This window comes from Notothenia rossii, assembly GCF_949606895.1.
Source record: "Notothenia rossii genome assembly, chromosome: 9".
Lineage (NCBI taxonomy): Eukaryota > Metazoa > Chordata > Actinopteri > Perciformes > Nototheniidae > Notothenia > Notothenia rossii.
In genome coordinates, this window is record NC_136907.1 from 56,443,191 (window position 1) to 56,466,253 (window position 23,063).

At 39.4% G+C, this 23,063-nt stretch overlaps 1 protein-coding gene across 1 annotated transcript; it reads left to right on the forward strand.

The window, feature by feature from the left end:
* Nucleotides 1-2,749: 2,749 nt before the first annotated feature.
* Nucleotides 2,750-22,800, forward strand: tgm1l1 (transglutaminase 1 like 1). The gene is made up of 14 exons (XM_079650118.1): nucleotides 2,750-2,966; nucleotides 9,380-9,675; nucleotides 9,755-9,946; nucleotides 12,951-13,202; nucleotides 15,562-15,680; nucleotides 16,161-16,268; nucleotides 16,682-16,859; nucleotides 17,434-17,572; nucleotides 18,914-19,106; nucleotides 19,218-19,371; nucleotides 19,594-19,878; nucleotides 20,665-20,825; nucleotides 21,530-21,666; nucleotides 21,767-22,800. Exons 2-14 carry the CDS (start codon nucleotides 9,381-9,383, stop codon nucleotides 21,909-21,911), a joined length of 2,358 nt encoding a protein of 785 aa, XP_079506244.1. The 5' UTR covers nucleotides 2,750-2,966; nucleotide 9,380; the 3' UTR covers nucleotides 21,912-22,800.
* Nucleotides 22,801-23,063: the final 263 nt, after the last annotated feature.

Sequence of the window (23,063 nt, forward strand, 5' to 3'; positions counted from 1 at the left end):
TAATAAACTGGAGGAAGTCTGTGTAAAATGCTGTTTAGCCATGGTGCCACAAATCTTGTTATCCTAACATACAGTAGCGTACCTACAGCCTCACAGAGTTTCTTTAAATCTCAGCTGGTATGTGACCATTTTACCATGAAGACAGGGGATGGCTTTAGATATGTGTCCTCGGTTTTCTCTTGTAATGATCATGTCCTACCTACAGTATATGATTCACTGCTTGACATCATCATGATCTCCTGCCAAACCACAAAAAGGGCAATGGAAACTTTAGTCATCCACACTGTCTAGTCATCCACTGGTTTGCTGGCACTTCTGAAGAACTGAAATGATTACATGTTGTCTCATTGCCATTCTGCTGAGAAAATGCTTTTGACTGTTATCACAAAAATACAATCACAAATTCCTTTTGGGCATACAGTATGGTTTAAATTTAAACTTTACTGGATAAGAGGTCACAATGGCTTTTCCTCTGAGGTTTCCAGAAGAGAACCAAACATGTGCAGGGGAAGTTTCATGTCCTGTGAAGTTTTAGAGATCACAAGAACATTGGCACGAGATTTCCTAAATATGGGGTTCAACCTTGAATCATCGACACAAATACAACTTTAGTTTTGATTTGATTTTTAGGAAACTATCATATTTGTATAGCCTAAATATACAAAATAGTTTATTATATGGCAGGGATAGAACACATTACTGACCTTTATTGGCAGATATTTACAAATACACAGCTACATGCAGTGGTTTATGACATACTCAGATTTAGTACAAGAGGAAAGAGTTACTGTTATTGAGTATTTAAGTAAAGATCCTAAAAACAGTATTTTGGTGATGTAAAAGTAAAAGAACACATTATGCTTAATGGCCCATTTCAGATGTATTCATTTTTTCACTGAATTAAAAATGATTTCATACTTGGAGACATTTCTTTAATGTTGTAGATGAGAAAGGTGGGGCTGATTGAAATCACTTTATATATTCCTGGTTAGATTAACCATGCATTTGATCTTAGTTTTTATATTTTGTGTTAGTTATAGAAATTGGTTAAAGTGAGCAAATAGCTAGTAGAGAAAAGGTATAAAGTATATAACGGAATTTTTCAAGTTAAGTACAAGTACTACATTTTGCATGGTAGGCTATACCAAATCTTTGTATATGGTTGAAGATATGTGGTGATCACATTATGACTCAGATCAAATTTAAAGTAACATGAAATGCTTATCTTCCTGCATTGCACTGACTTTTACCACTCCCTTCCTGTATTGACTGTATTTCAGAACACAGAGAAACCAAACGTTTGCAAGGGATGGTACTGTAAAGTTTTAGAGATCACAAGAACATTGACCGGGGACTTCCTAAAAAGGGGATTCATCCACAAATCATCCACATGATTCAAACTGTGGTTTCAGTTTATTTTTTGTGGTGATATAATGTATTTACATTAATTTACAAAAAGTTATATTATATGGCATTATATTACAACTTTCCAATCTTTACAGGTAGAAATGTACAGACACGCTACTTTGCAATGTTTTATGAAGTTCTCAGTTCTAACAATACAAGAGTAAAGAAATACTCTGTAACAGAGAATTTAAGAAAAGTTCTTAAAAGTACAGACATATTGCAATCAAAATATACCCAAAGTACCAGAAATAAAAGTACATATTGGTCAAAATGGCCCATTTCAGATTTATATGTTTTATTACTGAATTACAAAATGATTTTATAGTGTTGAATTGGTTAAAGGGGTCCCATTATGCTTTTTGGGGTTTTCCCTGTAGTGTGTTAAAGTGTTTTAGTGCATGTAAATGGTCTGCAAAGCATCAAATTCCAAAGTTCCCTCAAGAAGGATTTTCTCTCGCACACACTCGCCTGAAACACTTCCATTGCACTCTTTTTGTTTACTTCTGCGACAAAGTGACATCATTATGTAGCACTTGCACTTCTATTGGCTAGCGCGCCAACACATTCAACGCAATATGCTGAGAGGCGGGACATCTCTAAGCGGTTGACCAATCACAACAGAACCATCCAGCTAAACAATCACAACAGACTGGGCTCTGGTTTCAGACAGAGGGTGAAAAGAGATGCTGTAGCACAGGCAGGATGAGAAAAATAAATACCTTTTTGAACATTAAAGCATGTAAGCATGTCACAAAAAAATCACAAAATACTAATGTAAAACCCGAATAGTATAAGTAACTCAAGTTATCAAATATTTGTAGTAAAAAGTGCAAGTTTTGACAAAATATTATACAACTTAAACTATAGTACAACAATTCTAAAGTAGCATACAACTGAAATGCTCCAGTACTTCGAGATGTGTAGGGCTTTGTGTACCAAATCTTTGTATAATGATTACATTTTGACTCACAACACATTCAAGCTAACAATAAATGCCTATCCCCTTGCAATCCTCTGACTGCCTCCACTCCCTTCCTGTATTGGAAAAATAAGGCTGAATATTACGCAACACACTACCCTCCTTCAGTTTCCCTCTCCTCATGTGTGTGTGTGTGTGTGTGTGTGTGTGTGTGTGTGTGTGTGTGTGTGTGTGTGTGTGTGTGTGTGTGTGTGTGTGTGTGTGTGTGTGTGTGTGTGTGTGTGTGTGTGTGTGTGTGTGTGTGTGTGTGTGTGTGTGTGTGTGTGTGTGTGTGTGTATTACTCATCATGTATTCTATTCTACGTGCGCACTTACGCAGCGAACCAATATCCCTGTCGACGCAACTGGACCTCGTGGTGGGATAGGGAAACTTCAGCAAATAGAGGATGGGGTGGGCTTGGATGTGAGGAAGAGAGGGGTGTGTCAGTTTAAAGCACATTCCATGACAGCCATATAAATATTCAGATTCAAGAGTGGAGCGAGTAGAGGAAATAAACAACTTTTGAAAACTTTGACGCTGAGACGTACGAACGAACCTGACGTTGCATCGCTGATCCAAAGAGGAATACACGGAGATAAAGTAAGATTTGGAGTCACACTCTAACCGTTATTTCTGTGATGTTATGTGAAGTGACTTGTAGCAGTGCGCGCATGACCTAACGGTTTCTTCTTTCAGAGAGGGGAACGTAGGCTAAGATCCCTAAAGGAAGGAAATACACATCTAGCATACACTTAAAGAACAGATCACAACACAACGTAGTATAGACTTATAATAGGTCTATGATAAGCCATGTATGTTAGCAATTTAAAAGCCGGTCTTACTCCATAAGGCAAATCTTTATTGAACTTTGTCATCCTTAATTTTTCTCATGGTCTTGCTCTTTAGTTGAACAAAAACACGAGTTCCCCTGATTGGTTTCCATCAGTCAGAAAAAGTATTCCCTTTATATCTCTAATAAGTTGTTTTTAAAAGTCCCATGTCATGACCATTTCTACTGATCATAATTCCATTGTTAAGGTATATTAAAATAGATTTATATTGTGCAATTTTCCAAAATCACATTGGTTTCTCATACAGCATCTCTGTATAGTAGCCTATGTGTATTCACTCTGTCCTAAACGGCTTGTTGGAGCTCCTCCCCCCCTGTGTTAGAGTTTTACTCGCTACAGGGTGTACTTTGAGGGTTTGTGACTCTGCAGACCGTTTACATGCATAAAAACCTTCATAACACACAAGGGGCAGGTAATAACCGGAAAAGAATGACATGGGACCTTTAAAGCATTTTTCATTGAACACATTAATTAGTTGTAGTATTTCATGTTTTCACTAGCTGATTCCTTTTTCTTCTCTATGAAGGATGTGCATTGCATATATTGATGTATTTGTTATGCATGTGATGTGTGTTGTGACATTTCTATCTAAAGTCAATTCATTAATTTTACACCATTGGGGAGCAAAATCACCAGACAAACAGGGGCAGTCATTTAAGGCTGGTGATGTTGATTGGAAACAGTGACTTGAATTTAAAAAGCTTATCTCGGGGCCCAGTGGGCATACCAGAGGTGCCGGCATGCCAACACAAACTGACTGAAGAGTCAGTGCAAAGCTCCAGAGGGAGAGGCACCATAATGGGAGAAGTGATACACAATAGGCAGGGGAGAAAAGATGAACAACTAACTGTTGTTTTCAAGCTTGGCTGTGTTACAAAACCATTTAAATTTGTGCATTAAAGAGTGAGTGAAGAGCAGCCAAAAATGAGGCTTGTGCAATGGATTTGCATGGTTTAAGAGGGTAGATGACTCTAATTGCAATGCTAGTCCACCTAAGGTGCATTAGTGATATAACTTGGCTTAAAGCCTGTGAAGACATGTATTGACAACAGAAAAAGCCTGAAAACTTTTTCTTAGTTGGTAAATCTGAAACGTTTTCCAGTTTTATTTGCCCTATTGTAATTTTATCTTGCATTTTTATCTGCGCACATATTTAGTCAGCTATTGTCTGAGTGTGCAGGTAAAGGCATGGAAGCTCCACTGTTTTCGAAGAACTTAAATGAATTGCTCTAAAACCAAAATGTGTTGAATCTTATCATGCTTTTAACCTCATTTCAATGTACATGTAGGTTTCTTAAAAAAATTATATTAGAGGTCTGAGTGGATGACTCTAATCGGTGAATTTCAAGCCACCTAAGGCGCAGTAGTGAGATAACTTTGCTTATTAAAGCATGTTAAGACATAAATTACTAACAAAACAGCCTGAACATTTTTATTTAGGTGTTACATTTAGAAATATTTCCAGTATTTTTTGCGTTATATCATGGCAAATATTTGGTAAGCCATTGTCAGGTGTGTGAATCATGTAATTGTTTTATTTGTTCACTTTATTTAAATGAACATGTTGGTTCCCGTAAAAAAAAAAAAAATTAGATGGTTGAGTGGATGACTTTAATTAGGCAATGCTAGTCCTCCTAAGTTGCAGTAGTGAGACATCTTGCCTGAGAAAAAAACAATTACCAACAAAACCGCCTGGAAATAATATCAGCGCACATAAGTCAGCCCTTGTCTGCAGAAAAAGGTATGCAATTGTTCTTAATGAACTTACATGAATTGCTTTTCTAACTAAAATGTTTAGAGTGCTGTCATATTCTTACTTCATTTAATGAACATGTTGGTTCCCTTTTTTTAAACTAATATTAGAGATGTAGAAAAGGCAGCACTGAATGGGTCAGTGAGCGTGACTTTAGTTTTGGGTGGAGATCGTGTTGCAATACAAACAGCTTACTCCATCCATTGTGACTATCACAATGATTATTAATGTTTTTGGCCAAATATTTAGAGGATCTGGAAGCAGTTAAAGGGAGGGGAATGTTATCTGACCAGCAGATGAACTTAGGAAGTCCAGGAGCTGAAAAAAATGAAGCAAACCTTAATATTTGGCAGACACACAGATGGTGCACACACAAAGACACTCTCACATGGATTTTGAGGGGCTGTGAGGTGCCCCTCCCTAACACCACTCCCTCAGCTGTTTGCCCTTTTGAACTGCACCACATAACTTCACTATCACTGCATTTTTTACAAATCCAGTGTGCTTAGCCTGTCTGATACGGCTGTCCCATGCAAATATTTAACAAGAAATCTATAGATAAATGTTACCATGCTTCATAAATGACTCTAACCAATGCTTGTCTGTATAAAAGACTTGCTTTAAAGGTCCGATGACATGGCCATTTCTACTGATCATAATTCCATTGTTGAGGTCTACTAGAATATATTTACATTGTTCAATGTTCCAAAATCACATTGGTTTCTCATACAGCATCTCTGTATAGTATGTGTATTCATTCACTCTCTGTCCTAAACGGCAGAGAGTGAACCCCTCCCTATGAGCCCACTGTGCTCTGATTGGTCAGCTCGCCCACTCTGTTCTGATGAGTCCACCACCAATACAGCGGAACATCAGTGATTATGTGTTACTATGGAGTTAGCAACCAGAAAATGACACCAGTAATGACAAACAGATGAGAATGCTGCGTGGGGTCTGAGTGCCTTGTTGGAGGGACGTTGCGGGGCTCGCTGCTGCGAGGAGCGGACAGTGTGAGCTGGGTTACTGCTGGTGTCATTTACTGGTTGCTGCGTGGGTCTGCGAGACAGCGAGACAACACAAAACTCAGCCTGAGCACACACACACACACTGGTAGCCTGGCTGTGAGTTTGTGTGTGTGCTCAGGCTGAGTTCAGGCTGAGTTTTGCGTTGTCTCGCTGTCTCAGGCTGAGTTCAGGCCGTGGCTGAGAAAAGATAAGGCTGAGTCAGAGGGCTCTGGGCCGAGTGAGTGTATGTGTGTGAGGAAGTCCGCAGATTGGTCCATTTAGACCAATCCGTGTAGCCGTTACATCACTTTGCCCCTTACGTCACTACGACACAGGAAGAAAAAAATGGAAAAATTTAAATCTCCAACGAGGCGTTCTGGGGCAGCATAGACAGGTATTTTCTGTGTTAGAGTTTTACTCGCTACAGGGTGTACTTTGAGGGTTTGTGACTTTGCTGACCGTTTACATGCATAAAAAGCTACATAACACACAAGGGGACGGGTAATAACCGGAAAAGCATGACATGGGACCTTTAACTTTCCTTAGATGATACCTTTCATCTCCCGTGCCTCCTTTTTAGCTTTAGCTGAATGCTAAAATTGTACATTATAATGAGAAACATATGCATAAAGCGAAGTATATTTGTATGCTAACTAAGGGGTTAGCACCAGTTACAGCTCCACCACCTACTTGGAATGGCTATGTGTTTATCTTCTTCCACTCAAGCAGCTAACGTTAGCTTGTCCAGTGTTTATACAATAGTAGCCTCGCATTACAGTACCTTCATACCAGAGTCCTGCACGGGTCTGATTTTCAAGACCCGCTCCCGCCCCGCACCCGCGACGTGCAATACCGAACCCGCCCGCTACCCGCACATATTGCCAATTAGTTCCGCAACCCGACCCGACCCGCCGGGACAAGATCCGCAACCCGACCCGAACCTGCATGAGCAGTGAAAACGTGCAATTATCAACACACGCAGTTGCATATTTGGCTCTAAAAGCCTGGGATGTTGGTTATTTTCTCCATCTAGGATGACACCAAAAGCCTCCCAGACGTTGGATTTCGCTCTTGAGGAAGAGTTATTGAAAATGCTGTATTCTCCGCTATAGAGAGCTTCACCTCAGCCATTCAGAATGTGGTGCGCTCAGCAGCAGATTGATGCGCTGCAGAAGTTATGATTATGCTCGGTCCCTCGGAGGAGAGGTCTGAGGATTTAAAAATTAAACTAAATTATTATTATTTAAATATATTTATTATACAACACCCGCAACCCGACCCGCATCATCTTTGTTTTACCCAGAACCGAACCCGGAAAAAAGCGTTTGAAAAAATACCACCCGCAAATCACCTTTTTTGCGGGTCACCCGTCGGGTACCCGCGGATACCCGACCCGATGCAGGACTCTGCTTCATACTAGTCAAGTATATAGCTATCTTGGTTACTTTTTAAGGTTAACGCCCTTGGAACTGAAATAATGTCCGCTGTGTGGGAGTTAAGGTGCTCCATTTTTTACGAGCTTAGTTTACGTTAGCCACTCTGTCCTGCTCTGTATTGGATTATTGGAGGTTAATTCTCAGCCAAAATATGCTAACTTTAGCTTTAATCTTTTAGAATTAAGTCAAACAAGTAACCATCAAATGTTGCAGATGTCATCATATAAACTGGCTACACTGGTAGTGAGAGCGATTTCAACTGATTTTCAATAAAAAAATGTACACTTATTTACCATAAAACAGTTATTCTGGAGTCCCTTTTATAGAAGTCTGAAATGTTTAGAGATATTTAAAGTAAGCCAAAGACCAATGTTCTTACTTAGTAACAGTTAGCGTTAATTAGCTAGCAATCTATGGGTTGTAAACCTGTTACTTCAGACAAAAGATGACAGTCTATAGTCAGAAAATATAATTCTGCTTCTGTGTATCTCTATGTGACATGCCAACCCCTTTTGTGTTTGAATAACTTACAATTTTAAAGGGCTAGATGGCCACCATTATTATTGTAAACCTATTACATTTTACGAGTGTTTTACTAGAACCCAAGAAACTCCTATAGTGCTTATATGTATTGGTATGCCTCATACTGTTTTATATTTGTTTGCAGCGACATAGCCCTGTGTGGCTTTTATGATAACAAGTTACAGATGGTGAGAAAAAGGAACAGACGGAAAGTTCTCCTCCCCCTCCGTCCATAGTAAACACTTTTTGTTTTCACTTTTGTTTTCAATGTTGACATTTCATAATGTTGACATTTGCTGTACGTGAACATGATTTTAAAATCTGAGGAAGAGCAGAAAGAACAGGCTTATTTTCAATGTGACAAATTATCTAATTCCTTTGTGATTATTAGAGAACTGTATGAGGAGGGGATGTGACAGTGTGATAAATGTTCATATGATCTACAGTACTGGACACCTACATCCGCAGTCTATGTGCACGCACAGAGACACACACATACATGACATCATTCCACAGCTGGGGTGAGACAAATGGAATCCAGCTGTTAGTAGGAGGTATGTTAGATTGCTCAGGGAGTGTAGCCAACAAAGACGAAAGGCTGAATTCCCCAGAATGATTTGAGAAAGCCTGGCGACTGGGCAGAGTGCAATTCTGGAATGTTGTAATTGTGGGAAAAAGTGAAAGAAATAGTACATTTGCTGTTTGATGATGAGGAGATATAAGAAAAGGGAGAAGTGGAACTGGAAACATTTTCTGTTAATCAGGTTGTTATGAATGCAAAATCTTGGCAGTATTGAACATATTGTAGTACACTGCCAATGACCTCTACAGTGTGAACATTGGTGTTTTTTACTTGTGTGCTATGATGTTGAGCTTGTGGCCTTCAACATTATCTCACGTTATATTTTTTGCAGATAGGTTTGGTTATTTTTTCCCCCTCTGAGATTGTATCCACACACCCCAATAGAGATGAAGAGAAATTATGTTTTTGGCCCTCATCATGAAATGAAATTGTTCAGAGATTCAACAGCAGCATCTGTTTGCAGGAACAATGTAGGCATAACTCTGGAAAAAAACACAATGCAGTCAGCAGTCAGCAGTATTCTTAAGATGAGTTTTCCTTTTGTGGAGAAAGGTTCCAATAAAAACTGTTCACAGCAAAATGTTTCAAACCTGAGGAATAATTCTAAAATGATTTGCATTGATAGATCACACTTGTGCAATGGTTCCTAACCCTACTAAATAGGTCCACAAGTTAACGGATCACAAGATGATTAAGGAATGGTTAAGGTGGTAGCTATTCTGATAGATAGCCTACCCATTATTGTGTTAACGCCCATAACTTTAAAGCAGGATGATGTTGTCACGTTATCTGTTATGAGTTATAACTGGTATCTGCATTGTCATTCCTGAACTTAATGTAGCATTTTCCAAAAATGTCTCCTAGAATGCCAGGTGAGCGGTTGGCAGTAAGAGGCACGTCAGAGGTGGGGCGTTTCCCTGGAGCAGCCCCACCAACCAGAGTGGAGCTGACCATTCATAAAGATGGGGAGAAGAAACTGGAAGAGGGAGGCTGTCGCCGCTGGTTCAAGAAGATGTGTCCATGCTGCTGTAAGCGCCAGAGCAACACCCATGATGTTACAGATAAGGTGGAATTTGTCAAACCCCCAGCCCCGACCCCGACCCCTACCCCTGAGCCTGCAAAGCTGACGGTTGAGAATGGAGAGGCTAAGGAAATGGAAGGTAATAATGTCACTAATATCACCCCTACAAGTCAATACTCATGCAGACACATACTTACATTTTGACCCTCATCTCTCAGAAATGAAGTTGTCAGTGTGTTCTGTGGACCTGCTGAGCTCCAAGACGGATCAGAACAGAAAGGAGCATCACACTGAGCTGTTTCAGGGGGACGATATGATCATCCGCAGAGGACAGACCTTCCAGATAGAGATGGACCTCAACAGGCCCTTCAGTGCTGACAATGACAAGCTGTACCTGGACCTGAAAACAGGTATGGAACAGATTGACAGTATCTGTACGCATGTCCGTATACCTTAAAATAATCTCAAATTGATATGGTAAAGAAAGGTCATCAATATGATCTTTAGGGTAGGGGGGTTTTCTACTGAAAAAGAAAAGATCGATCATACATACACACTCAGGTAGTGAAACAAAAAGGAAAAGCAAAGCATTAGACCATAACTCGGACAATATATTCTAAAAACCTCAAGGGCCACTTTTATTTCTTTACAAGGGAGTTTCTTTTGTTTTAAAAGAGAGAAAAAAAGGTAGCAAATGCAAATATACCCATACTTTAATTCACATGGTTTTGTTAGACCCACCCAGTCTAGTAAATGCCTACTTTTTCACATTCAAACCCCAAGTGTGTTATTCATCTACAGTAATTCCCAACCACAGGGTTTCTCTCAGCAGAATTCAGGGGTCATGTAGATAGTAGAGTACATACATTAACTTGAAAAGCCAGAAATTATATTTTTTATGAGAATAATGTTCTTATATTTAGTGAGTTTTATTAAATTAATAAATGTTCATAATAATTTTTTTATATTCTGAGATTATAGTCAACACTCTGAGTTTGAAGTCCACTGAATAATTCAAATTCAGAAATGTATTTATTATAAATAAATTCTGACGACAAAACTCAGAAAATCAATCAAATTACAACGTTAACCAAACTCAAACAAATATTTCACATGTGTCTTTAATCCACTTCCTTATATTGCTACTTTCCATAATATAAATGTGGGACTCTCCATTAACAAGTTGTTGCTGTAAGCCGTGTGAAACCCAGAAGCTGACTCAAAACAAAGCATGGGAACTGTTCAAAATTCCAAGCATATATCACATTTAAATCGAGCAGCAGTTCAAACATAGCTGCACCACAAGTTTTGGATTCCACCCACCATCCCACAGTGCAGCTTCAAGTCTGCTGGACACCGGACACCTCGCTCTGATATTTACAGGCCTCATACAACAACCATCCACTGCACACTTGGGAATAAATGGCCCTTACATCACCACAGAGAGACGATTTGCTGTCACTGCTGCTTAGATAATCGCATAGCAGTGTTGGCGCACATAGCTATTCGACAGGCTACGATTACCTTTGCTTTCACAGTGCCATTCGTCGCAAAAAGGTTTAAAGTGCAGCACCAAAAGCTGGGCTTTGTATTGTAGTTTCACCCTAAGCTGTTATTTTGTTCAACTTGGATGGTCCATAATGATATAGAGTCAATTTTCCCCAAAGGTGAGGTCAATCTGGTCGAAATCAGAGTGTTTTTCATTGATTTCCTTTTGTACAAGTCCCCAGGAAGTCCAGGCTGAAGTGGGCGAGAGAACAATGGTTTCTTGATAAACTATACTTGCTTGGGCAAATGGCAACTAAAGCCCAGCAGGGTGACACGAAGCAAATAGCGCACAGGAAAGCAACCAAGAAGTCTTAATACTGCTCATGGGTTAGAATTGACTTTAGATCAACATTGTGTTCATGAGAAAGTTTGCACAAAGTTGTTTTCGCAGTTTGTTAGCCAAGCAACAAACCATGTAAAAAGGAAAATCCAAGCTAATAAAACACTCACAGATGTTCTTGGCTTTGTGCAGAGATGTGTGTGTATGTGCAGTGTCAGAAATGTTATTTACTCAGAGAAACCACCAGTCATCCACTGTGGCAACAGACTAACAACTAACAGACTAACTCACTGTGACGTGAATAATCAAGTTTACTACTTTCCCAGCTATATGTGGCAATGAAAGCCTTCCAAGGCCACTTCTGCTCTATAACCTTATTTACATAAAACATTTCAAGGATAACTGAACATTGGAAGCATTGAAAAGCACATAGTCTAGATGCACAAAAAACAACAACTGAACAATTGACCAGAAGCTGTGTTCTTCTGCCCTGCAAGTCCTTTCATTTACATGCATTTACAATAACATAATAACATTTACAATACAGGAATGGGTTTCTAAAATGCCTTTTTTATTTCCCTTATTAACAAATAAATATGTTTTGCTTGGTATTTTCTTCTAGATTTTTCTGGTAGCTCTAGTGCAGGGGTGTCAAACTAAATGTCCTTGTGGGCCACATCAGCATTATGGTTGCACTCAAAAGGGCCGGTTGTAACTTTAAGACTTTATAAATATACATATATAAATATAGTTCTGGATTGTGGGAAACGGTATTTCGATCTCTGTGTCTGTACACACAAACTGAAAGATTGACAATAAATATGACTTTGACTTTTGACTTTGATATACATATATACAAATATATATAAAGTAATGTATTATATTACATTGTTGCCTCTGCATTGGATTATTATCGGATAGGGGGATAACTTCATAATTAACTATGTCTGAAAGCAGAAGTCTGGGGCAAATAATTGCAAGTATTTTCACTGCACATGTCACAAAATGAGATGGATTGGGACATGTAGTTTATGAGCAACGTGCTTCTGTAAGGCGACATGTAACCAATAATAAACGTATTATATTCTTTCCAAGCTCTTGCGGGCCACATAAAATGAAATTGCGGGCCGGATTTGGCCCACGGGCCTTGAGTTTGACACCATAGCAAATAGTTCATAGTTCATAGCAAATCAGATGCTTGTAGTTAACTTTAATCTCCTAATTTTTGGGTTTATATTCATACTGGTTTCTAGCCAAGAGTTAGATGTGAAGATTGATGCTGCATTTATCTTTTACATCTGAACCAATGTTAAAACCGTTAGATTAGTTTAGCCTAGCATAAGACTACGAGGAAACAGCTAGCCTGGCTCTACAGTAAAGTCAATCTAACAATTACATTTGTATTTCCCCAAAATGTTTCCAATTTACATTGGGTAGACTATTGTATATGGTACATAACTTTATCAAATAGTAGCACAAAAGTATTGTAACACATTGGCCTTTTGTTCATGAAAAAGTTTTCCTTTTATTTCTTACTCTTTGGAATGCTGGTACAACATGACTCAAATAATACCTGTGTGCTTTAGGTCCCCTGCCCCTGGTGTCCAAAGGCACCCATGTCATCATCCCACTGGTGGATCACCTGGAGGATGAACGCTGGGAGGCCAAGATTGTAGAGCAGAACGGCAACAAGATCAAGCTGTCCGTCAACTCTCCAGCCAGCGCTGTGATTGGCCTGTATGGGCTCACGGTGACAACCAGCACTTCCAAATGCGTGGCGGCAAATACTCACAACTCCGACAAGAACATCGTCATGCTCTTCAACCCTTGGTGTGAAGGTAAGATTAGCAATGGTGGCTGAGGGTGAAACACAAATTCAGGGCAGCAAGGAAGGAAAGACAGACAGAATTACATAAAAAGTCTTGTATCAATTTATATCTGGCTTGACTGTTATATTAAAAAAGTCAATATTTTACTTGCAGGCGAACTGTCTAATACAGCCCTACTACCAGTTCTCCCAGAATATAGCTGATGCATTATGAATAGCCTTAACATTCTGATAGCAGGTGCTGGCACAGTTTTAAGCTTTGAGAGGAGACCTGATATAATTTAACACATGGGCGAGGAAGGCTAACTCAACCCATGAGCGTGTTGCTGTCCATCAAAAAGCTACAGCTGTGTAACTATGAGAGTTATATAAGGTCACTGGCTTTGATTCAAGAATGCTAGCACTTGAATCACAAGCACTCTTAAGTATGGGACCCAAGCAGATTTTGTGTAGGAAGAAAACAGACCATCTTATGAAATGTTTATACATAAAGACATGATATTTAACCTTTGTTTATGCATAAATCAAACACTTTTAAACACTTTAATATCATGAATATTGTTTTTTTTAAATAGATAAAAGCAAAAACAAACTGTAATAAAAACTGATGAGAAAGCAGAAGTGACACGAGTGGAGGAATGCTGAAGACTGTGAAAGTGTAAGTAAGATTTAGGAAGGAAACACTCAAACAGGACTACGCCCTTGTAGTGAACCCTTATCACAAAGTAACCAATCACAAAAGAAAACTGTTCTTTATCCTCTGTTTTACTCCAAATGAGACCACAATTTAAAAAAATGATCACCATGCTGTATTACAGAAGACTTAAACTAATGATTGGGAGGACAAACTCATTAAGGAAATGCTAACTGAGTTGATAAATCAAGTGATAACTATTGTCATTTTCTCATAGAATTCTATACAATCTGACTTCTTTTTGTAAAAAGTGGAGTCCCCCCTGCTAGCTGATAGAGAGGAAGGATATTTAAGGCACTTAAGCATTGACCAACTTTTAAGGACCCTTGGGTTGCTGACTGGTTTTTCTGTTTGTATTTAAAACAAAAAAGGTCTTATTTTAAAATATAAGCATACTTATTATTCTCTTATTCAGTTCATAAAGGCTTAGGAAATAAGTTCCATTGTTTATCTGGCTGAGTTCAGTTTGCTGAGCATTGCAAACTATCCGCACAGGATATTTGACCAAAATAAATATATTTGCATCACAGAAAAATAAAAAGAGATGGAACTGGATTTGATAAAAAAAAATATATATACGGTCTGTGTTTCATTACACTGTTGCTGCTTTTGGCCCGAAAGCCCAATCTCTTCTTCCCTCTTTCAATCTCTTCTTCGCGAGACCAATCACTTCCTCACGCTCATAAAATTCAAAATCGCCATGGGGCAAGCTCACAGTAATCCTGCAGCTGGTGACAACCTGTCCTCACCCTCGCTTTTACTGCCTCCTTGTGCACTTCCTGGCTTTAAATGCCTTTCCCACCCAGACCCAGTCCTGCTCTCTGCTTGCTATCTGTTGACCTGATCCTCACTGCACTGCTCTGTTTTCTGTTTTCTGTCCTCCTCCTCCTCCTCCTCCTCCATCATATCCTCCCGTTTGTGAGTCTGTTTCTCCCTACATTGCACTCCCAATATTCAGGAAGAAGTGAAAAACACAATCATCGCTGCTGCCAGATGCTGTCAGCCTCAGCCTCTACTTTCTCCTGTAAAATCTCAAGAGACTCTGTTACGCTTCACGCCCCACTCACGCCCCCTCCCCCCTTTCCCTCCCAAGAACAACTTCCCCTCTTTCTCTTATTCGTCCCTCATGACTTTGTTAAACCTCTTCCTTCCACTTGATTTTTTCTCATGTCCATCTTCAACAGTGTTTTTCCTTTCTTTCATTACATCAAATTCCTCTAACCCACTCACGGTTCCAACATTAAATGCCAGAGTCTGTAGGGCTGATGTCACTCAAAACAGGCCGCTTCCCATAGATGAACATGGGCCCCACTGCAAGGTCCATTGAGTCATTGTGTTTCCTCATCATTTCCTGGCGTTGGGGATCCTTTCACACAGTTTTTGAAAATGAATCACATTCCTGAGTGGTTTAGTCACTGAAGAGGTGATTAAAACATGGATAGTGGGTCCTTTTCACAGACAGAGGATGGCAAACATATTAACATTGAGTCTAATCATTAAATATAATTATAGTTTAACATTAAAGTGCCTCTTATTTCCTGTTGAAGCTGGTTTAATAGGATCAACTTTAGTTTTCAAACTTAACCGTTTAAAGCTTGGGATACTGGATTCAATTATATATTCTCAGTATTATTACACTGGATTACTATAATCTAATGTCATCATGTCTTTCCAGAGGACGCAGTGTTCCTGGATGATGAGGAGGAGAGAAAGGAGTATGTTCTGAATGACATCGGGAGGATTTATTATGGCACAGAGAAACAGATCGGGGCCCGCACATGGAACTTTGGGCAGGTACGGACTATCAAGACAAGATGGGACTGGAAATGACTAAATGTTTGGAAATTATATCATTGTCTAGGGCCGATCCTAATGGAAATATACATCTTTAAAACATGGTCAAAATATATACTGCAGTTGTATTCTTTAAAAATACTAACCATTTTTGTTTATTTAAAATGTAATACAAGATATAAACAGGGTTATCTTGGGACTATTTTTATGTGTGGATTATTACACATATACACTAGTGAGTATATCCAGCAGCACATTGTTTTGGCTTTATTTATTATCAGTTGCACATGCTTTAAGTTTCTTCTACCACAAATTCTTCTCCTATCTGTGTTTTATTTCTCAGTTGGTGTAGTTATTGCTATCAATGTTTTAAAGTAGGACACGTCTTCAATTTGTTCCCCAATAATATAATTGAATACCCATTCGAGTGACCTGCTGTCTGTTGCTCAGGAATTGTGTTTTTGTTTGTTTTGGCTGTAGTTTCATGAGGGAGTTCTGGAAGCATGTATGTTTATCCTGGAGAAGAGTGACATGCCTCCATCTGGTCGAGGGGATGCTGTCAATGTGGTTAGAGTCCTATCTGCCATGGTGAGTTTTGATTTATCAACATTCCACTATCTCAGGATATTAGAAATATGGGGCTCATGAGTCCAAGTCCTTGAATATATTTAGTTGACTTTTAAATGTATCTCTGTGAATGTTGGCGTTTCAAAGCCGGGAATACAATTGTGGGGGGACAATACTAAATGCTTTATTTTTGGCCTAAAAGTAGTCGAATTTCCATATATTCATTAAAACAGTTTGCCATGTGTTTCCAATCATACATTGTAGCCAACATAAAGATTATTTTAAAAAAAACATTCAGGAAACGATGAAGAGGACATGACCCCAAATGTTCTCATAGCTAGCAACGGTTGTGTTCTGCTTGGATAATTTAGCATTTTAATGTAAACATGAGAGGATTCATTTGTAATTCACAGTGTCCCTATTTTTTTTTTTAGATAAATGCTCAGGATGACTTTGGGGTCCTGGTGGGGAACTGGTCTGGGGATTACTCTGATGGAGTCTCTCCTTCTGCATGGAGCAGCAGCGTGGAGATCCTGAGAAAGTACCACTCCTCCAACGGAACGCCCGTGTCTTACGGACAGTGTTGGGTCTTCTCTGGGATCACTACAACGGGTTGGTATATCAAGAATTACAGAGCATGTGATGCAGTGTGAAGAAACATTGTGTGTTTATGGAGACAGGTTGAGCTCGTCAAGAGAAAAGCTATACTTTCTGACACAGAGGTGTGACAAGAGACTCCTCTACAGTATGTGTTGTTTGTGTGCAGGCCATAAAGTTCCCAGTGTTCACGTAAATTTGATAAACAGTCATGATGAGGGGCTCCCTGTCTATCAGTCCCTTTTCATTAGCTCTCACTGCTCTGTAACAGAACACTTCATTCATTGTACATGCATGCAGGAGCCCTCACATGGTAGCTAGCTGACCTTAGCACCTGATAGCAAGCCATAGCTCATGTACACACACTCATATAAATACTTTTAGGCATTCCTATCATACACCCACATGTGTTGCTTTCAGTCAGCCATCATTAAACAAGTTCCATGCCCCCATGCAGGCAAGGGTCATCATGGTAGAAAAGTCATTATGCTCAAGTTTTAGCATCTGCCAACAAACAACAACATACAATTATTAACAAACTTCTGAATTGAGTTCTAACAAATATTTCTCTGTCTGTCTTTGTTGCCAGTTCTTCGGTGTCTTGGCATACCCGCCCGCAGCGTGACCAACTTCCAGTCTGCTCATGACACTGATGTATCCCTCACCACAGATGTGTATTTAGATGAGGATATGGAGCCAATCGACTACCTCAATAGTGACTCTGTGTGGTAAGATATGTAACTTTACCAGGACAGGGCACCCTGCTGCTAAATCCAAACCTTAGGAATGCGCCTTATATTTAGATGTCCTTCAAAAGCAGTCCATTATAATTTGAAACCTCAGAGACGTAAAGCTTGTTCAATTATTTACAACTCGGATGCTAATCTGGTATCTATCTGCTATGTGGTAGTACTGTTTTTAAAAATAACTCTAGAAATATTTGTGCCATCTGTTGTTTCACCATAGAGTGGCGAAGTCCCTCCCCTTTCGGGGGAGCTCCATGGGACCTTATTTTGGAAAAATTATGTATTGAAGTCAATGGAGAGAGAAAGATTATCTTTTCGATCCCGTTTCAATTGTGCCACGAATTACACATATGATGTTTGTCAATTTAAAAGATAATTTTGCAAGTCAAAAAAAATTAAATGTGTTTTTTTCGTGTCACACAGAACGATTTTAAAAGCATTGTAAATAATAACAAATTAGAAGGAAAAACAGATACAAAAAAATACAGATTTGAGTATTCTGACAGAACGATTTTAGAAGCAATGTATTTCTATTGGTAGTATGTTTCGTGTCTGCACCAAATAATAACAAATTAGTAGGAAAACAAGAAATACAGATTTCAGTATTCTGAAGCTCTGAGCCCCATTTATTTTCCTCACGGACGGCAAAAAAACTCCGACATCATACAATTTAAAATAAAAGGGATAGGGTTAGGCTTAGGGTAAGATATTGAGTAAGAAAAGGTTTTTATGAACCTCACAGCTTCCGGTCTTCCAAGACCCGACCGAACAAAAAGACGTGGTGCAGGCACGAAACATACTACCAATAGAAATACATTGCTTTTAAAATCGTTCTGTGTGACACGAAAAAAATGCGAAAATAGTGTTGGTGAACACGAATCAATAGATTAAATTAATTTCGTGACTATAACATGAAATGCTGTGGGACTGGGTTGATTGGGCAGAGGAGTCCGAGAAAGTTGCTCCCCTATGTGACGTAATATGACGCCTTTGACGTTGTTTTTAGTAGCAGAGCTCAAAACGGCTACTTGAACCCTCTGAATTCCTGCCCTTATTTCTCGTAAAACATATGAAATCCTGCATTAACTTTTTTAATTCTAATTTTCAGGCAAGGTTAAGCATAAATCTAGTAAAAATAAAACCCTGCAAGTTGCTCTTTAAGATGCATCGTTTTCTTATTGAGAATTAGACACAAAGATTGATACCGCTTTTCTCTTTGTTTGTTAAAAATTAGGCTAAGCTAGGCGACAGTTAGCTAGCTAGTTAAGCTAGCCTGGTTTTATCCAATAATAACTTAATAAACATACTTTTTTAACCATCTAGGAACTTTCATGTATGGAATGACTGCTGGATGGCGAGACAAGACCTGCCCCCCGGTCATGGAGGCTGGCAGGCTATTGACTCGACCCCCCAGGAGACGAGCCAGGGCACCTTCCGCTGCGGACCTGCCTCCCATAACGCCATCCGATCTGGCCAGGTCTACCTCAAACATGACACGCCATTTGTCTTCGCTGAGGTGAGTGCTAGAAATTGGCAAGTGCCCAAAGTTGATTCTAGATTCATGTTGATGCAATACCTTGGTTGAACTCCATCTTCAGTATTAATGTCTCATGTACTTGTCTATCAGGTCAACAGTGATAAGATCTTCTGGCAAAGAAACCCGGACGCCGGTTTCACGCAGATCCACTGCGAGAAGAAAGCTGTTGGCCACCACATCAGTACTAAAGCAGTTGGCTCTGATGAGCGGGCAGACATCACACACCTGTATAAATATCAAGAAGGTGCTGGAGATAATTTACTTGAACTATCCTAATATGTAATGATTGAATACTATCTCTGCTGCATAGATCACATTCGTCTTATCTCTTTACCTGCTCATATTATTAAAATGTGTATGTATCTGTTTGCTCAACTGTAAGCGTTATGTTTGTAATAACTGCAAAAAAAATCCTAAAACATCAGACAAAATCACGTGCACTCACATTCTCCTCCCTCTGTACCAGGTTCGGAAGAGGAACGGATCGCTGTGGAGACTGCCAGTCGTTTTGGCAGCAAGCCAGATACTTACTCCACGGCCCTTGCACAGGATGTGTTAGTGGAGGTGAAGATGGAGGGTGAAGGGCCCAGGATGGGTGCTGACGCCAAGCTGAGCATCGTGGTGAAGAACCTGAGCTCGCAATCTCGCCGCACCACTCTGCATAGCCAGGTGGCCGTCATGTACTACACCGGTGTGCTGAAGGGCACCATTAGGAAGGAGCAGATACCTGTGGAGCTCCTTCCCAATGAAGGTATGGCCCTCCCACAAAGCTGCTGTAGTCAACATTCTTATACTAACAATAGCTACATGTATGAAAGAGGTCGCTCAGTCACAATCTTATAATTTAACTATGCAGATCTACTTATCTCTTCAGTCTTTAGAGTCATTGTTTTGGTTAGTAGGCACACTTCTTAACTGTTTTGATTTAGTGTTACTGCTCTCATCAGCAGCGGGCAGCTATTTTCAGCAAAACAACACTCTAAAAAACGACTGTACACAGTACCTTTTGACAGCCAGAAGGCAGAAAAAGCAGTTGATTATTCTCTCAGGAGTGGGTGGAGACAAAGACACAGCCAAAAGGAGAGTGGTTGATGCTGTTTTACGTGTGCTACCTTTGCAATATCAACTTAAAAAGTCAGCTCAGTGTGTGTTAAAGCATTATATACACTGAGAAAAAATGCTTAGAATATTGAATTGAGCTAAGGGATTTTGTATTGCTCATGACTTTTCATTTGTATATGTAGAAAGTGTGAATACAGTGGTCTCGCTTTAATGCAGTTGAAAGCACAGGAACGGCCAGGGGAGCTATAATAATAAGCGACTGTGGATTTAACAAAGGAACAAGTTCATCAGTGAGCTTTGAAGGTGTCAGGAGGGGAACTTTTTCTTAACCTTTGGCCAGAGGCAGGCTTGCTATTTCCCCTGTTTCCATTCTTTGTACAAAGCCAATCAGCTTAAAATGAAAGAGAAAGTATAACTTGCATTGTGAAAATGTAAAATACTGAAGCATAGCTCTTTTCCTTACCTTTCCACACAGAAAAGACCTTTGACTGGGTGCTGCCCTACCAACAGTACCAGAACCAGCTGGTGGATCAGGCCGCTCTGATGCTGACCCTGTCTGGAAGAGTCAGTGAGACCCAGCAGGTGGTAGCCAACCAGACCACCTTTAGGCTCCTTACACCTGACCTCAACATCACGGTACGTTTTAGACTTACTGTACATTTTTAGAATTAAATGTCACCTATTATGCAAAATCCACTTTTTCATGTCTTGTATACCTCAACATGTGTCCCCTCTGTGTAAAGAGATTCTGAAAGTTTCAGGAACAAAGATTCTCTCTCTTTTTGTCCTGATCCATTTATATAAAAACCTGTCTGAAAATGAGCTGATCAGATTTTGGCCACTTTATGATGTCATTATGTTTTTTTTTGGCACCCACCCACCTTATCACTTGAATCTCCTCCTAGAGCACCATTGTGTTCTTTTTAACCAAATCTCTCTCAGAGGGGCGTGGGGAGTGGCTCCTTATTTTCATCTAAAGTAACAGACAGAGAATCAGCACTTTTGAAACAGGGCTGAAACAGAGAGGATTATGGGATGCTGTAATGATCTGTTTGGTATTTGGAGCCAAACACTTCAGAGACATGTTTGTATATATCTGAGAACTATATTATATTGATGAAAATTCTAAACTTTAAAATACGAAATGAATTCAAATGAACATATACATATTTGGGTCCTATATACATATTAGATATAGTTACATGTATATGTGAAAACAGTGTGTATTTTATGTCCAGTACTACTTTTTATTTCTAAAGTTACTTTTAGATAATTCACTAGAACAAAAGGAACATGTTTTATTCAACCCTTCTGACAAACTTTTAATTCCCCTCTTGCAGCCTGTGGGAGACGCCATTGTTGGCAAGGAGATGGCCGCCAAGATAACCTTCACCAACCCCCTGCCACGTATGCTGAAGGGAGTGGTTTTCAGAGTGGAGGGCCTGGGTCTGCAGAAGGGCCATGAAGTGATTGTGGGGTAAGAACACAAGACACTTCCTTCACCCTCACATTTCCCAACAAGCTTTACTTCTCCAGACTAATATCCCACTCCTCCCCCCGCCCCCCCTCCCTCTCAGTGATGTAGGCGGCCACTCCACAGTGACACTGACCGAGCACTTCGTCCCAACCCAGCCCGGACCCAGGAAGCTGGTGGCATGTCTCGACTGTAAACAGCTCACACAAGTGCATGGAGTGGCTGATATTGTCGTTCTCGAGAATTGAGAAGCTTAATATCTTCCTCTACTATCACTATTTCCTTATAAAATATGAACTAAGAGCCTCTAGTTATATGAAAAGTGTGCCAAGTTCCTGTATCTTAAACAATTTTATACTACGGAAGCATTTTTTGATATGAAACTACGAATAGGCGATAAGAAAATGTAGCATTATTATCAGTATTATTGTTTTTGTAACTTATAATATTCTTATTCTGCCTATGATCTGAAGTGTCTCAACTGTGGTGATGTATGCAGCAGTTTTTAAATGCATGCACAGAAAATGAAGGGCTTTAACTAACATGTGTTTGTATACTAAAGTTTTAAAACTGTCACATTTAAGACTGTCCTAACACTAGTGCATTTAAAGACCATGACCAAAACATGTGAAGGTTCAGTCATGATCATTTTGTCATAATGTAAATATTGTGTGTGTTTTTTTTCCTGTTTTCAGACAAAATGAAGTTTTTCTGTCACATCTGACAGAAAAAATGTGTGAAGTGAAATAAAAATGCATTTCTATGTACCAATTAAGGAACTAGATTTCCAAAAATATAAAGCCACAACAGCTTAGCTACAGTAAAAGGTTGTTTTAATCACCAGATGCGGATTCACGGCGTTGAAAAACCAACACATTTCCACCTTTAAAACTCTCTATTTGAAGAACCTTAACCCTTAAACTAGGAATTAGATTGCACCATATCTAACCACAGTGGCCTTAATTCACCTTAGCTTTACCTGCTTCAAGTGTTTAACTTGAGCACTCAAAATAAAATGTGAATGCAAGTATTTTAATAACTTTACAGTATTTATCTGCCATATCTACCTGGAATGTTCTTTTCTGTATTGTACTTGTTGTGATAGTAATAAACCTTGAGGGAGAAAACCTGAAATCATGACGTGACTTTTCCTTCTTCCATGCAACATTAGACAAGTCTTTACTGGATAGAGGGGAATACATGTACAGTTATAATGTCATCCTGAAATCAAATTGGAAGCAAGTGGCTACCTGTACTTCTCTACAGTCAACCATTATTTTAATCCGGAAAATAGGTGTGTTGCATGAGGCGGATAACGCACCTTTCCTGCTTTATAAAATTCTAAACAATGACGACTGATGTCATTTACTAGTTTATGCATTAAAATAATGTTTATTATT

Coding starts and splice junctions, on each gene's coding strand:
- tgm1l1 (XM_079650118.1), top strand. CDS start 9,381: ATGCCAGGTGAGCGGTTGGCAGTAAGAGGCACGTCAGAGGTGGGGCGT. Junction 19,107..19,217: donor CGCCATTTGTCTTCGCTGAG/GTGAGTGCTAGA, acceptor CTTGTCTATCAG/GTCAACAGTGATAAGATCTT. Junction 20,826..21,529: donor CACCTGACCTCAACATCACG/GTACGTTTTAGA, acceptor CCCCTCTTGCAG/CCTGTGGGAGACGCCATTGT.